Source organism: Helianthus annuus, chromosome 15, assembly GCF_002127325.2.
Source record: "Helianthus annuus cultivar XRQ/B chromosome 15, HanXRQr2.0-SUNRISE, whole genome shotgun sequence".
Classification (NCBI taxonomy): Eukaryota; Viridiplantae; Streptophyta; class Magnoliopsida; order Asterales; family Asteraceae; genus Helianthus; species Helianthus annuus.
Genome location: NC_035447.2, coordinates 113,431,687 through 113,448,666, shown reverse-complemented (window position 1 = coordinate 113,448,666; position 16,980 = coordinate 113,431,687). Strand labels below are relative to the sequence as shown.

At 41.0% G+C, this 16,980-nt stretch overlaps 2 protein-coding genes across 2 annotated transcripts; both read left to right on the top strand.

The window, feature by feature from the left end:
- Positions 1 to 3,827: 3,827 nt before the first annotated feature.
- Positions 3,828 to 4,813, top strand: LOC118479410 (protein transport protein Sec24-like At4g32640). The gene is made up of 4 exons (XM_035984795.1): positions 3,828 to 3,971; positions 4,135 to 4,223; positions 4,333 to 4,364; positions 4,665 to 4,813. Exons 1-4 carry the CDS (start codon positions 3,924 to 3,926, stop codon positions 4,769 to 4,771), a joined length of 276 nt encoding a protein of 91 aa, XP_035840688.1. The 5' UTR covers positions 3,828 to 3,923; the 3' UTR covers positions 4,772 to 4,813.
- Positions 4,814 to 10,047: 5,234 nt separating this feature from the next.
- Positions 10,048 to 15,463, top strand: LOC110914070. The gene is made up of 4 exons (XM_022158890.1): positions 10,048 to 10,777; positions 11,069 to 13,276; positions 13,671 to 14,975; positions 15,147 to 15,463. Exons 1-4 carry the CDS (start codon positions 10,048 to 10,050, stop codon positions 15,461 to 15,463), a joined length of 4,560 nt encoding a protein of 1,519 aa, XP_022014582.1.
- The last annotated feature ends 1,517 nt before the right edge of the window (positions 15,464 to 16,980 follow it).

Here is a 16,980-nt window from a genome sequence, read left to right as displayed (position 1 = left end):
TCCAGTTTTATTCCAGATTTATGGATACAAAACAGAACTGACTAATCAACATATGCTCTAATACCACATGTTGGTTCAGTTCTGTTTAGACATAATGGAAAACATGTAAACATACCTTTGATTGCATCAGTACAGGCCAACAGAGAATCCAGATGTAGATGCAGCAATAGTGTTTGACATAGTTGTCAGTTTTGGTCTGGTTCCTCCTTAGGGTGCAATCTAATGATGGTGGCGATGAGAACCGAACAAGGGAATTCGGTTAGGAGAGGAGGTCGAAAATTATGATGTTATGGCTAATAGGGTGTCTGATTGTGTAACTGAGTAACCCCTTAACCTCCACATAATCTATATATATATATATAAACATGATAAATAAGGGCTGATGTGTCATATGATATAAGGGCTTGGAAAATGATGTGGCATCACCATAGGCACTCTAGAATTTGGTTTTGGCTCCAAAATTGGGGTCATAAAAATTTGTGTATATGGGTTAACGCGGGATCCATTTCCTTTAATTTTGACCCGACTTCCATTTGTACGATATCTGTGTTTCTTTTCCAAAACCCTAGAGAGCCTCCATCTCCATTCTCCTCCTGCCGCTCTCATCTTTTCCCGTTCCATTTTCACAACCCTAACCAGTTTTCAACGCCGTTCGTCCCTGATTCTTCATCAGACTTCCATCATCAACCTCTTAATTCAAAAAATATGTTCGTGTAATATGTTCGATGAACGTGTTTACGAGATTAAGCGTTTGATTCTGATTGTTTTCTGGTTTTACAACATGAAACAGTGGAGATTGGAGGAAGTTTGGGGGTTTGAGAAGCTAGGGTTTGTGGATTTGGTAAGTTTTTTGATCTATAATCTAATCCATGTATGTTTTTTCGTATAGAGATGGGTACAAAACCTGAGGTGATTGATTAATTTAGGGTTTCACGATACACAATCATCCATCCTTGATGACAATTTATTATTTACATTTATATTAGTTTGGTGTTTTTTTTCTTTGTATGATCTGTGTAGGATTGTTTTCGAAGCCTTAAATATCGATATACATTTTCCTTCTGGTTGAAGCCTCTTAAATCCAAACATTCAAGCATCAGGTACAAACATCTTATAAGAAAATTCGTTGCAGTTTGAAGGTCTATTGTACAGCTCATACGAAGATTTGTCAGGTACTTTCATTTGTTTGGGTTGAATCCATTCCTACTCAATGTTATTGGGTTGTTTACACTTTACATATGTAGCATCTGTTATACTGCAGGAGAACTATTGCATTCTATTCTATTTTATAAAATCTAAGTTTTGTATGTAGATTGGTAATTTCATTTTTTGTGCACTGTTATTGTTTCTAAATCTTAGATGTCAAGGAATACTACATGTTTTTTTTTTATTTCCTCTACTAATTTGGATCCGATTTGGTTTTAATTGTGGTTTAATAGTTGTTTCGATGAGTTAGCGTTTGAAGAGCATCAACAATGGTGCCTTTACTCGAATTCTCCACACTCTATTTCATTGTTTATTTTTTCTGTTATGGTGGTTCGTATTCTACTATAGAAGAAAGATTGGCAAGGAATGAAGGAAAACAGGAATCATCATCATTGCACTGTATTTGGTGACAATGTAAGGTCTATTCATTTTACATTCAAATGCATTTAAGTTTTGTGATTGATTTTACATAATTAATTGTACGTGGTTTGCTATTTTGTGTTATTGTTTATGGACCAGTAAGAAGAATACGAGGCTGGCATCTTCAATTTCCATTTCTAAGATACGGAAACCAAAAGCAGCCCTTCATGGTTCGAGAAGATTCAAAGAACTGTGAGAATATTCTGCAGACCGTTAACCCCTTTTAGACGCCCGTAGATATCTGGTAAAACTGGCCTCTTTTAAATTTTAATAATTAACTAGAATTACGACCCGCTGCAATGCGGCGGGGATTCTTTAGTTATAAATAAGTCGATTTAGGACGCGCACGTTATGTTGAACCTGTCAAACGGGAAAAAATAGACGATGTAAAAACGTTCACCCACACACGCACATTGCGTCATGTTAACTCGCAAAATTTAGAACGAAACGTAAAAACGCTAAACCAAAGACGCACGTTGCGATGTGTTAAGTCACAAAGTTTAGAACGAAGCATAAAGCGAAAAATTTGAGGAAAATGAAAACTATAAAGGACCAAAGTTGAAAGTAAAAAAAGTTGTGAGGATAGATTGCAAAAGATAAAAAGTTTTGTGTTAAAAGTAAAAAAACAAATAGTTTTGGGTTAAAAGTAATTTATGAAATACTTTTGGGTGAAAAGTAAAAATATCAATTTTTTTTTTGTAAAACCCCCAAAGCCAAGGTTATAACAACCATATGCATAACCATTTTTTCTTTGGAAAACCCCTAAAGCTAAGATTACAACACATAAGTAAAAAAAAAAAAAAAACAAAGTGGTTAGATCGCAAAAGATTGAAACTTTTGAATTAGAAGTAAAAAATCAAATTAATCAAGGGGTTAAATTACCAAAGATTAAAACTTTAAACTTAAATTGTCAAAGATTAAAACTTTAAGGTTAAAAAGGAAACAAAGACTAAAAATTTTAAACTTAAATTGTCAAAGAATAAAACTTTATGGTAAATTGTTAAAGATTAAAACTTTAGGGTTAAAAGGAAAGAAAGATTAGAAGTTTAAACTTAAATTGTCAAATATTAAAACTTAAGGGTTGAAAAGGAAAATTTTAATTTTTTTTTTTTTGAAAAATTCCCAAAGCTTACATTACAACACATATATGCATAGTTAGGTTGCTTCTTTATATAGTGTTTAATATGTAAAGATACAATAAAAAAGTTCTTTTAAAACATTTCTACTGCATGTGCCTGTTCTCAACATTTTTTTCTAATTGGGTATCTGCATTTGAGCATGCTAAATTTGTTCATGGGTTGAATTCATGGCCTTTGTTTATGTACTCATGAAAATACCACTCATTAAAGCCTTGGATCATTTGGATACTTTGTTGGGCTGTTGAATGACCCGTATGAAAAAAAAATAACTTTTTAATAACCAAATATCTTCCTTCCATGACATGTTGATGCGACAATGTCTCAAGTTAGGTAGTTGGAGGCGAGAAAAAAATATGGTCGCTATGAGTAATCGTTTAAGTATGTGATGCAGGTTTGGGGTATGAATACATAAATTTTACGTGCGTTGAATCCTGGTGAGAATTTTAAATTTTACATGCATCGTGCCCTTTGAAATTGGAATTGGAACTGTTCGTTTTCAATTCATCTATGCATCTTCCTTTAGTACAATTGCATGTTTAAAAAGAGATTTTTAAGTTTCTTATGTTGTCGTAGTGTCGGATTCTTTCTGAGTAATTTATGTCTTCTTCATTTACGGCTGCTTAGATAGAAGTAATGATGTCTTTGATCTATGCCAAATCTCCGAGGTGACCAAAAGGTCTGGTTGGGCAACCTGGGTAACGGGACAAAATAGGTTAGGTTTAAACGTGTCATTTTTGTATGGGTAAAAACGGATTGGCTGAGTTGGGTTTTTTTTTTTTTTTTGCTAACATGCCTTTTCTTTTTTACTTAGTGTGTTAATAATATGAGATTACTGTTGCATTAGGCTTTAATGATTGGCTGGTATATATAAACATTGTATGCCTAGAGGTTAAACTTATAGATTTCCACTTGCGTACCCCAGAATGAGTAGTATTCATGATCTTGATTTAAAGGTAAAGATTTTGTGGTTTTCCCTGTAATATTCTCTGTATGGTGTCTCAGTTGGTTTTTTGTTTGAGGTTACAGGAAACAGAGGGCTCTGTTATTCATCCTGTTATTCCTCTGTCAAGTGAAAAAGTAAATGAGCATGAAATCTATCTTCTTGAAAATGGTGAGGATTGTTTGATATATATCGGAAGCACTGCGGATCCTGATACAATGAGGAAACTGTTTGGCATTTCTTCTGTTGATGAAATTCCCAGTCAGGTACGCTCTTTAAATGATTGAAAGTCGCCAAAGTCTATTTTAATGCATTTAAACTTCTGCTTAAAGAAAGAAGTTAGTCTTGGTATATTATATTCTTGATTGTGTTGAAACTATACAACATATGTGTAAGGCAATTATTGATAACTTCTACTTTTCTATTAAGTTTGTAATGCAGCAATATGATAATCCTTTATCCAAGAAGCTAAATGAAGTCATAAACGAGATTCGGAGCCAAAGATGCAACTACCTGCGGTAAATATGATGTTTCTTTGCATTTCTTGACCAGTTTGTCTTTGTTAATTAAATAATTTAATTAATATACAACATATATTCGTTTTTGATATTGATTTACCTCTTGCAGCTTAAAATTATGTAGGAAAGGAGACCCATCAGGTAACATAACCATCAAAAGTTGTTTATTTTATTTTGTTCTCTTTTTTCCCCTTTTTGGGCTATGTTTCACGACTGGTAATTGTTTTTTTAAAAATTATATATTTACTTTTTTACTCGAAGATGATCAACTTTGTACAACCCTATTAAGTGAATTTAACATACCATCCCCAAACCTGCTTATTTTCGAGTTGTGTTATGGGTTGTGTCACCTTATCTATACTTTATAACGAAAAGTTAGACACGACATCTTGAGAAGGCTAATCACTTATTTTCTTTTCGCCCGTTTTTTTTTTAATTTAGGAGCTCTGTTTTTCTCATATATTGTGGAAGACAAGTCTCCAGGTGGCCTCTCCTATGTAGAGTTCTTAGTACATGTTCTTCGACAAATTCAAAGCAAAATGACATGATCCACAGGTTGTGATGATGGTCAAGTCATTCTTTTTGTCGAACAATAGCATTATCCTGATAATATAATTCTTGTAATCACATATAACGCCTTAATTATCTATAAAATAAAATAAAATAAAATACCAAGTTTTTGTGGTCTACATAACCCGAACCATAATAAATAGTTACCACTTTGACCGGTTGTCCATCTCGCCTGACCCCTAAATTACTACATGTGAATGAATTTAGTGAAACAAACAAGGTAGCATCATCATTATTGTAACTTATGTTTAATATAGGTGGGCGAAGTATGATGCTAAAGGGTGGATAGAGAAAGGAGCACACAAGTATGGTAGACTAAAGGAGCAGTCGTGGTGGGAAAGTGAGGAGAGCATTATGATGGAAGAGGTTCTGTTCTAAAGTGGTATGTTTTCAGAACTGAGTCACGCTTTATTTCAGGAGCCTTTGGATCTCTTGATGTTAGGCAGATCAACAAATCATAATTGCTCAGGGGCTTTCTTTAATAGAAAATGTTGATTTTATACCCGTACACCTTGAATACGATGATACATATAAAATAGGAAGATTGTGAATATTTATTAAAGAAATGTGTTTAATTTTGAATATTTATCTAATTAGCAAACTTTAGCTACTGTGAACATACCAAATGGAGACATGGTTGTGCATACTTGATGTATATTTAAAGTTAGATATTGGTAAATATGGGAATTTTAGGAGTTTTTTTACCAACTGGGATGCATGCCTTTGGATAGATGGGTAGTTCACACCATTGATTAACCTTAAATTTTACTTTTTTTTGGGAGATCAGGATGAGCCCAGGGTTTAATATACTAAAAATACTAGAGTCAACGTCCCACATGGTCAATGTATAGGTGTTGTAACAAGTTCAAGACTTATTGATGCCTTGGAGTTAACTTCATCAACAGTTGGGGAAAAGTCATCTATAGTCAAAGTAATAGAATGCAGTACTCCTTATTTTTGTTTGTGGCATCCTCGTTGGTTAGATGATATTTGCACTCTTGGTACTTTTCTTTTTCCCTTTTTTTTATATAAGGCACTCTAGGTTATCTATGATTCTTCTTTCAGGTGGGTTGATAAATTATCTTATATTTTGTTCATATTAGCTTTGATCAAATGCGTTGGATTGCGAACCGATGCGCGCATTGATGATCGGTCATTTTGGATCAACTATGTTTTCCCTCTTTCTACAATGAACAAAATATATGGGGCAACTATTTATCACTATTTATCAATGCGATAAATAGTTGATCCAAAGTGATAAATAGTTGATCCAATACAAGCTCCATTAGAAAGTAAATTAAATTTTCTTAGCCCGGGATGATTGGTCATTTTGGGGCAAAAGTGAACGCACTAATTTTAACTTTATTTTACTTATTTCGTGAAAATAACAAAAAAACGGGGGACGGTTAATCATGCGTCGTGTTGTGGCGTTGATAGCCGAAAGACTAGGGGGTACGTGCACTAATCAGCCTTTGTCTCAATTGCTGAGTGTTAGGTGCCTTATGTCCAAGACTTGATGCAAAACCAGTATCGAGCCGGGGGTCTCACTGGAAGCAACATCTCTATTCCTACCTTAGCCTTGCTATTTGTGAGATTTACTGAGTATGATGATGATGATGATCTGTTGGTTTAGACTTTTAAGCTAATGAACCATTAAAGTTTTGGAAGTGGTCAGTTATTTAAGTTGGCATACTTTTAGTTTGACTTGGAATAAATGCCGAGTGATGATGTTTTAAGTGTATGATTTTTGTTCTATGTTAGTTTTAGAATAACTTGCCTTATATTCATTAGAATTTCCAAGTGGGGAATTATAATGATATATCCAGTGATGATGTTAAAGGTATCATTTTCTATGTATGTTTGCTTTACAACCGGCTCCTTTATGTTTCTTTGATTTTAGTACATAGCAGAATCACTTATAGATTTGACTTTAAAATTGACCAACTATTGGTGGATTTCTCAAAATTTGATATTGCCTTTATTGTATATCCCAAAGATGATGTCTTTAAGTCTGTGATTGAGATTTTTGGATAAGAGCATAGGTTGTTTCGTTTATTTTGTTGTATATAATGACAATAAAGAAAAAAAAAACCAAGATATTTGTTACCGGAATGGCAATTTTTGTTGGTTTTAAGAATTCTAATAATTTATAGGAACGCACGCATTTATGGATAAAATAGGAACTGTAATCTAAAACTTTATAAATATAATGCATAATTCTTTCTAGAAGGATATGCATCTTCAAAGGGACTCGACTATCTTTAAATTGTGTATCCACTGTATCACTAATTTATGTAACATGAGACTTTGTATTTTATTTTATTTGTACACTTAATATTTATCTTAATAGTTTTCTCCAACCCGGGTAGCACCCGGGTGATAACCTAGTTCTCCTTATATAAGCACCCAGGAGGAAACCTAATTAGTTAATAAGGGTAATATGGTCCATCAACAATTACCAACTAATTATTAATAGGTTGTTATATATTTTGATCCATATAATCTAAATGATTATAATGGCTACTAGATTAAATATTAAATCATAATATATTTAATCTTACAAAATTTTCCCGTTCTATGGGGCTAGCACATTTGGTTTATACTTGGGAGGTCATAGGTTTAAACTTGGGCAATAGAAATATTTGTCTTTCGGGAAAAAAAAATCTCGTTCAATTTAGCTGCATAATAAAAAATTCACATTCCTTCCCTTAAATTCTGTGAGGGTCGTTTTTTATATTATAAAAAGTAGTTGTAAGTGGAGGAGAGAAAAAATGTTAACCCTCTATACTTTTTTTAATATATTTTGAAAGTGGTTGTGAGTGGATAAAAGAAAAAAAAGTAATGATGAAAGTATAAAAACTATTATTTAATTGAAATAAAAGAGAAAATATAATTGTTTTTTAGTGTAATTATAGAGTAAATTTAACGGAAGGATTAGTATTTAACTCGAACCTTTATCACCTGAAACAAATTCAAACAATTTAGAAATCACGGAGGCCACATTTAAGTAGTTTTAGCATATACAAAACCACTACGGCTAAAGGAGGAGAAATAAAAAGAATATTCATTTTTGAATGTCCAAAAAGTTAAATTTTGAATGATTATAAAACTCTTCAAGGAAAAAAAAAAAGAACACTTCTTGTTGAAACAATGGTTAACACAAGGATAACCAAGAGGGTCGTTTCACTTATGGGTTCAACCTCTTCTCTTGCTCGTATCGGTGGCCTGAGATCTGCAAAACAGTAAACACCGTTAGTCTCGTTAAGAAGGGGGAAGGGGGTTTTCCCTCTTAACCAGGCTCCGGCGTGAGAATAAGTACTGCTCTGAGATAAATAAAACAGTGTGTGTATAGAGTGAGTAAAGAGAGCCAAGATCCTCAACCTGAATGATGAAGGGTCCTATTTATAGCCGGAGGGTAAAGAAGGAGGAAGCAGCTGTGCCAGCTGTGGGTGCGCGCCAGCTGTCCGACCAAGGGGAATATCCTCTTGGTCTGCTCTGTCGCGAAGGGTGTAGTGGTACACGTGGCGTCCTTGTATTCGCTTGTGCTGGGTACCTCGTACTGGTCGCGTCAGCCCTGTTCCCTGGATTGTCGCAGGCCTATGTGGCCTTCTGTCAATGGTGACACGTGTCGTCCTTTATGTTGGGCAAAGCATCTTTGATGCCAGCTGTGAACCGCCTAGATGTCTTCTGGAAGTTTCTAGAAGGTTCTGGTGACATGGGTGCCTTGTGTGCACAAAAGTGGTGTGGTCCCTGCCATGTAGGTATGGTCCCAATTCCCTGCCTACATGGCAGGGACCTCTTTGTCGTTCATGGTGCGTAGTTTTAGGACCCTTCATCATTCAGGTTGAGGATCTTGGCTCTCTTTACTCACTCTATACACACACTGTAGGTATGGTCCCAATTCCCTGCCTACATGGCAGGGACCACACCACTTTTGTGCACACAAGGCACCCATGTCACCAGAACCTTCTAGAAACTTCCAGAAGACATCTAGGCGGTTCACAGCTGGCATCAAAGATGCTTTGCCCAACATAAAGGACGACACGTGTCACCATTGACAGAAGGCCACATAGGCCTGCGACAATCCAGGGAACAGGGCTGACGCGACCAGAACGAGGTACCCAGCACAAGCGAATACAAGGACGCCACGTGTACCACTACACCCTTCGCGACAGAGCAGACCAAGAGGATATTCCCCTTGGTCGGACAGCTGTCGCGCACCCACAGCTGGCACAGCTGCTTCCTCCTTCTTCACCCTCCGGCTATAAATAGGACCCTTCATCATTCAGGTTGAGGATCTTGGCTCTCTTTACTCACTCTATACACACACTGTTTTATTCATCTCAGAGCAGTACTTATTCTCATGCCGGAGCCTGGTTAAGAGGGAAAACCCCCTTCCCCCCTCTTAACGAGACTAATGGTGTTTACTATTTTGCAGATCTCAGGCCACCGATACGAGCAAGAGAAGAGGTTGAACCCATAAGTGAAACGACCCTCTTGGTTATCCTTGTGTTAACCATTGTTTCAACATTGGCGCCATCCGCTTTTTTGCACGACCACTCCCACCTCTTTTTCTCTTCTAAAAAACACTCGTGAAAATGGCAGACCAGAATCATTCACACCCAGCTGACGGAGAAGTTTCTTCCTTTGAACTCGTTTCGGACACGGCACACGTCCAACGAGGTCAAAGGAACGAGACCATCCAAGAAGGTCAGCTGAACAACGAGTTTCCATCCATTTTTGGAAGTGCGTCCAGGGCCGTTAGCCAAACCACAACTGGACCCATCTTCCAAACACCAGCAAGAATCATCACTCAAACCACAAACGGAGCTGCTCTCCAATCTCCAACGGGGATATTACACCAAACACCTCCGCCGATGCAGACCGCAAGCCATGGACCAGGCCCTTCTGTTCTATCGGAACAAGCACAACTCAACTACTCTGCACTTTTAGGGCTACCCGACAAATCGCGTCCATAAACCTCATTTATACGCAGCTCAGCGCACAACAAGCCTTGCTCCAAGCACAGGCTAACCAATCAGCATTCGTAACTCCACAACCAAGGTCTCTGAGTACACACACGGCTCAGCAGACAAACGCGTGGAACTTACGACCAGAAAGAGAACCAGTGCAACATGTCAGAAGACCCAGCATACAAGACACGCGCGATACTTATGCTGAAACAGAAAGCAACTTCGTTCAAACCTCCAATTTACAACGAAGGCCGATCCAAACACGATTGGGCGCGCGCAACATGAACACGGAATGGGAAGAGGAGGCAGACGACCCAACTTACAAAGGGGAGTCCACAGTGTTTAGCAGACTTCCTCCGGAACACGAAGCATACAAACCAACCAAGCGCGCGGGGTACAACCGCAAAGCAGAGCATGATTACACCTTGAGCTATCGTCCTGAGGACATGGCTGAAAATTCCAAATTCATTCGAGAAATCGCGTGCGCGGCCATCGACAAAACGAAATTACCACACAACGTGGGTAAATACAACGGGTTGACGGACCCAGACGATCACCTCCAGGTGTTTAAAGGTGCAGGAGCAACAGGCGGATGGAACCTACCAACATGGTGCCACCTGTTTGCTCAGACATTCGTTGGCGCGGCGCGCATTTGGTTCGACAACTTACCGGCTGGCAAAATCAAATCATGGGTCGATTTCCGAGAGAAGTTCCTGGCACACTTCTCTCAGCAGCGAAGACAAGCCAGAGATCCGGGTGATTGTCTGAACATATGGAGAAAAGACTATGAAAGCGTAGAAGATTTCATTACAAGGTATAACAAAGAATGTCTAGAGATCGGAGACATACCAGAGAAAATGATGCGCGCACACTTCATGCGAGCGGTCAAGTGCGACGATCTGGTTAAAAGAATCAAAGGGCGAGATGGAGGACCCAAAGACTGGGAAACCTTCATTGAAGCGGCCAAGACTATTGCGCAGACAGACAGGCAACTGACCGGTGACGATCACCGTCAGCGCGCACACAACCATAACGATCGAAACAACAGAAGGGGCAGAAATCAACCCTGGAGGGCTTCTGGGAACAGAGAAAGAAGCCCCCCACGGGACGATGCACGCCATACGATCAATCAGATAGCCCATCGAAAAGAAGTAAAGCGCGAAAATAGAGAAAAGCAGTGGACTCCACTAACCAAAACACCTTCTGAAGTTTTAGCCACAGAGAACCATCAGTTCAAACCACCCTTGCAGATGCGCAACAAAAGGGGTCAAGACCCAAATCTCTTCTGTGAATTCCACAAAGATACGGGCCACTTGACCGATGACTGCTTTAGCTTAAAGCAAGAAATCGAAAGAGCCCTACGAGACGGAAAGCTCGGTCACTTAGTCAAGGGAGGAAAGCGCGATTACCGCCAGATACAACGAAGAGATGAAGGTCCAGACAACAAGAAGCTCAGAAAGCTAGAAACCCATATGGTGCAAGGAGGTCCACGGCGAACAAGAAAAAACTACAACAAGCGCGCGCAGGATGATTCATGGCGCGAGAAGCAAGTGGTGTTCCCAGTTGTCAGGGGAGGCCCAAGAGAAAAGCGGCCAATAGTCATCCCAGGGGTGATCGGCCACTACCAAACAGATTACATCTTTATCGATCCCGGGAGCACCGCGGACATCATATATGAACAGTGCTTCAATCAATTTGACCAAGAGGATAAGGCGCGCCTAGAACCAGTCGATTACCCACTAACTGGTTTCTGCAACGAGGCCGTCTTTCCCCTAGGACAAATATCATTCCCAGTGTTGCTTTCCGATGGAAGAAATTCGAGAACCGAAGAAGTCACATTCATGGTACTACCGGCACATTCAAGACATGACATCCTCCTAGGAAGAGAATCCCAAGGAGATTTCAGCATGATCTGTTCCGCACCACATTCTGCCATAGGTTTTCCAACCGAAACAGGCATCGCGTTGATATACGCAAGCAAAGAAGTGCTAGCAACAGATGAAATCAGACCGGCAAAAGCAAGCAAGCCTGCACCGCGCATAGAGGCAGAAAAATGGGTATTGAATAGCGCGTACCCAGAACAAACAGTCACTCTGGGGCCCGCAATGTCTGATCTAACGCGCGCGGCGCTAAAGAAATTACTGCATGACAACATGGACGTGTTCGCCTGGACACCGGCTGATATGGTTGGCGTTCCACGGCATATAGCAGAACACCGTCTAAACGTCTCCGAAGATGCCAAGCCAGTGGTACACGCCAAACGCCACCTAGGCGATATCAAACATGATGCAATGAAAGAACAAGTGTTGGAACTGCTAAACGCAGGAATCATCAGGGAAGTCCGGTACCAAACATGGGTAGCAAGCCCAGTAATGGTAAAGAAACCGAATGGTAGTTGGAGAATGTGTGTCGACTACAAGGATCTGAACAAAGCATGTCCCCGTGACTGCTACGCTTTACCAGACATAGACGAGAAGATAGATTCTTTGGCAACGTTTCGGTGGAAATGTTTTCTGGATTGCTACAAAGGATACCACCAGGTCCAGATGGCTGTTCAAGACGAAGATAAAACCGCATTCCGCACACCAACGGGGTTATACTGCTACACCAAGATGTCGTTCGGCTTAAAGAATGCAGGTGCTACGTACCAACGGTTGATGAACGAAACATTCAGTGACGCCATTGGTAAATACATCGAAGTGTACATGGATGATCTGGTAATCATGAGCAAGGAGGAGAGCGCGATGCTGGCAAATATCCAGAAGACCTTCAACACGCTGCGCAGCGTAAGCATCAAACTGAATCCAGCAAAGTGCTCATTCGGAATGGAAGAAGGAAAGTTTTTGGGCTTCATAGTCACTAAAGATGGTTTTAAGGTGAACCCAGAAAAGGTCCAGGCCATAGAAAGGATGCCTTCACCAGCAAACGTCAAAGACATGCAAAAGCTTGCAGGACGATTGGCAGCACTCAATCGGTTCCTAGCTAACCATGCTGCAAAATCCTTCCCATTCATCAAGACCTTGCGCAACTGCATGAAGAAAAACCAGTTCCAATGGACTCCGGAAGCAGAAAATGCGTTCCGCGAGATGAAAGACTGTCTAATCAAGCTGCCAACTCTAACCGCACCACACAAAGGAGAACCTTTGGTCCTGTACCTCTCAGCTTCCGACAAGGCAGTCGGAGCCGTACTACTTGTTGATCGTCAAGGTGTCCAAACGCCTGTGTATTATGTATCTAGAACCTTGACCGACCCAGAAACCAGATACGCAATCATGGAAAAGCTTGTCCTTGCACTGATTCACGCGTCAAGAAGGCTGCGCAGATATTTCGCCAATCACGTCATTCACGTGCTAACAAACTACAATATTGGGAATATCCTAGCAAGGCCAGAAGTATCAGGAAGGTTGGCCAAATGGGCGATAGAGTTGGGGGGACACAACGTCGTTTTCAGACCACGTCCATCGATCAAGGGCCAAGTATTGGCAGATTTTAGAGTTAATAGCCAAAATGGTCCTTGAGGTTTGCTCACTTTTGCCACTTTAGTCCAAAATCCAAAATTTTTAAATCTGGGTCCCTGAGGTTTGCATTTTGTTGCCATTTTAGTCCAAATTTCAAGAACTCCATTTTTTGACTGTTGCAACCAGCCTATTTTGTCCTTTTATGCAGGGGTATTTTGGTCATTTTATGAGTTATTATAACAAACTCAGATCAAGAACCCAGAATACCCCTGCGCAAAAGGACAAAATAGGCTGGTTGCAACTGTCAAACAAGGGGGGTTTTGAAATTTGGACTAAAATGGCAACAAAATGCAAACCTCAGGGACCCAGATTTAAAAATTTTGGATTTTGGACTAAAGTGGCAAAAGTGAGCAAACCTCAGGGACCATTTTGGCTATTAACTCCAGATTTTATGACAGAAGTCCCAGACGACAAAGACAGAGAATGCAAGGCGATGGAGAAAGCTGAGAAAAAGCAAACAGAAGAGCCATGGCTGCTGTATACAGACGGTGCATCCAACGAAGATGGGGCAGGCGCGGGGCTACGGCTAATAAGCCCTGACAAACACGAGTTCACTTACGCCATACGCCTAGACTTCAAGAGCACAAATAACGAAGCAGAGTACGAAGCCTTTCTGGCCGGCTTGCGTTTGGCAATCAAAATGGGGGTCCGACACATCGAAGCACATGTGGACTCCATGTTAGTAGCAGGCCAAATCAATGGTCAATACGAAGCCAAGGGCGACATAATGGCACTCTATCTCAACCAAGCAAAGACGTTGCTGCAAACCTTCTATTCTTACAAGGTGCACCACATAAACCGCAGTGAAAACAAGCCGGCAGACGCCTTAAGCAAGCTTGCGTCAACAAGCTTCCAGCACCTAGCCAAAGACGTGCGCATAGAAGTTTTGAACAACCCATCTGTTCCACTCAGAGAAGTCAGCGTCATCCAAACAGGAACCACGTCCTGGATGACACCCATAATCATGTACTTACAGTCCGGGGTACTTCCAGAAAATAAAGCTGAGGCGCGGAAAATCCAGTATAAATCAGAACATTATCAGATGGCAGACGGGATACTATACCGAAAGTCATATCTCGGCCCGCTGCTAAGATGTGTTGATGCCGACGACGCAAATTATCTGATCCGGGAAGTACATGAAGGCATTTGTGGTATCCACGCCGGGCCGCGTATGGTAGTGGCAAAAGTAATGAACGCCGGTTACTACTGGCCCGGAATGCATCTAGATGCCGTGAAGGAATTAAGGAAGTGCAGCGGCTGCCAGCGGCATGCACCAAAAACCATGCGCCCAAAAAACGAACTGGTACCAGTAACAACCGTATGGCCCTTTCAGCAATGGGGCATAGACATGGTGGGCCCCTTCCCAGAAGCTCCGGGGGCAGTCAAGTTCATCATAGTCGCGTTAGATTACTTCACCAAGTGGGTGGAAGCCAAGGCACTCGCATCAACCACGTCGGCAGTTGTTAAACGATTCATTTGGGAACAAATCATATGCCGATTCGGCCTACCACTCCGAATCATCACCGACAATGGAACAAACTTTGCAGGAGATGATCTCGAACGATGGTTCAAGGAACTAAATATCGAACATACCTTCTCGTCGGTCGCACATCCGCAAGGGAATGGTCAAGTTGAGGCAGTCAACAAGAGCATCGTCGATGGCATAAAGGCAAGGCTCGGTGAAAAAAGACGTGGGTGGGTCGATGAATTACCAAGCATATTATGGGCACATAGAACAATGCCAAAAACAAGCAACGGAGAAACACCATTTAGCTTGGTCTATGGGTCCGAGGCTGTGATCCCAGCAGAAATCGGGCTTCCATCTCCGAGAATGCTCTCCATGAATCTGATCAATAACGAAGAAGAAAGGAGGATCGACCTGGATCTCCTAGAGGAACGGAGGGAGATGGCAGCAATCAATGAAGCCAAATACAAATCAAAGCTTGAAAAGTATTACAACTCCCGAGTCCGGATCTGCACCTTCAACCCAGGTGATTATGTCTTAAGGGACAATGAAGCATCCAACGCAGAAAAACCGGGAAAACTGGCTCCCAAATGGGAAGGCCCGTACATCATTGATGAGGTCCTCGGCAAGGGGGCATACAAGCTACGCACCATGAACGACAAAGAGGTTCCACGAACCTGGAATGCCCAACAGTTACGAAAATGCTACATATAATGCAAACATGTAATCGTATAGGGCGAATCACCGACACATTTACCTAATACAAGAAGTGTTTGGCTACCTTTATTTCATGCAAATTTTTTGTCACAACTGCATTTATTACTTCGGGCGTACACGAAAACATCAATGGCTCGACCATAGGAAACGTTGTAGACCTCCAAGGCTCGTCACAGCCAAGTGAACAGCCGGGTCAGAAACACAACCAAAGCCTACAAAACGCCAAAAAACATAACTTCGTGCCCACATAAACACGAAAATATCGATAACAAGGTAACTAAACATTGTAATGCTCCCAAGGCTGTGATCCCAGCTGAGCTCTCACAATAACCTGCAACTCGATCACTTCGTATGTCACATACAAGCGCGCATACTTAGACGACAGAATAAAAACGTTGTTGCAACACAACATAACCTGTCATCGCCATCATTCATTCGTGACACCTGATCAAAGTAATTAAACATGCACATATTATGACGATTTCAAAATTTGCATAACCAAAAATCAAAGTGGTAAAATATATGTCAATACACACAACCACAGTCAAGAAAATTAAAATTGTCTTAAAACACCCATTACAAGCCCATCCAGGGCCATACACGGCACGCAGGCCGGAAACAACCTATCAAGTATGGCTAGAGCCAGCACCTCCCGCAGCATCATCGCCATCTTCTCCCAAGGCTTTTTCAACAAAGCCACCCCATTCGCTTTGTGAGCCAACTTCCCAGAGGCCCGAACAACAGCTAAATCAAGCGTCGAGAACTCTTTTCGCTTCTCAGCATAAGCAGCATCACAGTCATCTTTATATAACTCAAAGTGAAAATCCTTCTCATTGTTCGCGGCCGCAAGTTTGCCTTCAGCATACCCAAACTTGCGTCCACTATTATACCCTGCCCTACCCAATTCAAACATATAGCGGGCAAGTTCAGAAGAATGCAAAATACGATCAGCAAGCTGCATGAGAACGAGATCGAGTAAGAACAAGAATATACAAAGGCAAAAACGAAATGAGAAAACCAAAAACGTTACCAAAGGAACGCCGCGGGAAAGCAACCACCTACTATCAGCTGAGGCCTCCTCAGCAAGAAGCTCAGAAGCACGACACTCAGCCGCCTTCTCATCAAGAAGGCGCTGAGCAGTTTCACACTCCGCAGCTTTCTCCTGAGCAAGAAGCTCCAGCTTGTCGATCCGCGCAACATACTCCTTTTCTTTCTTCTCCGCAGCAAGACGCGCCTGATGAGCCTCATCCGCAAGGGCCGTCTTCTCACCAGACAGCCGCACAATAGCATCACGCTGCGACTGCATCTCCGAGTTCGTACGAGCACATGCAGATTCCCAATCCTTCTGTTTTTGCTCGTTCAACTGCTTCTGCTCTTCAAGCTTCCGCTCAGCCTCAGCAACCCGCCATTGCAAGCCTTTTTTCTCCGCATTAAACTTCTCTTTCTCTTCGGAAAACGACTTCTTCGCCTCCTCAAACTCAAGAGTTTCTTCCCCCATCGACCTCTATTCGCGA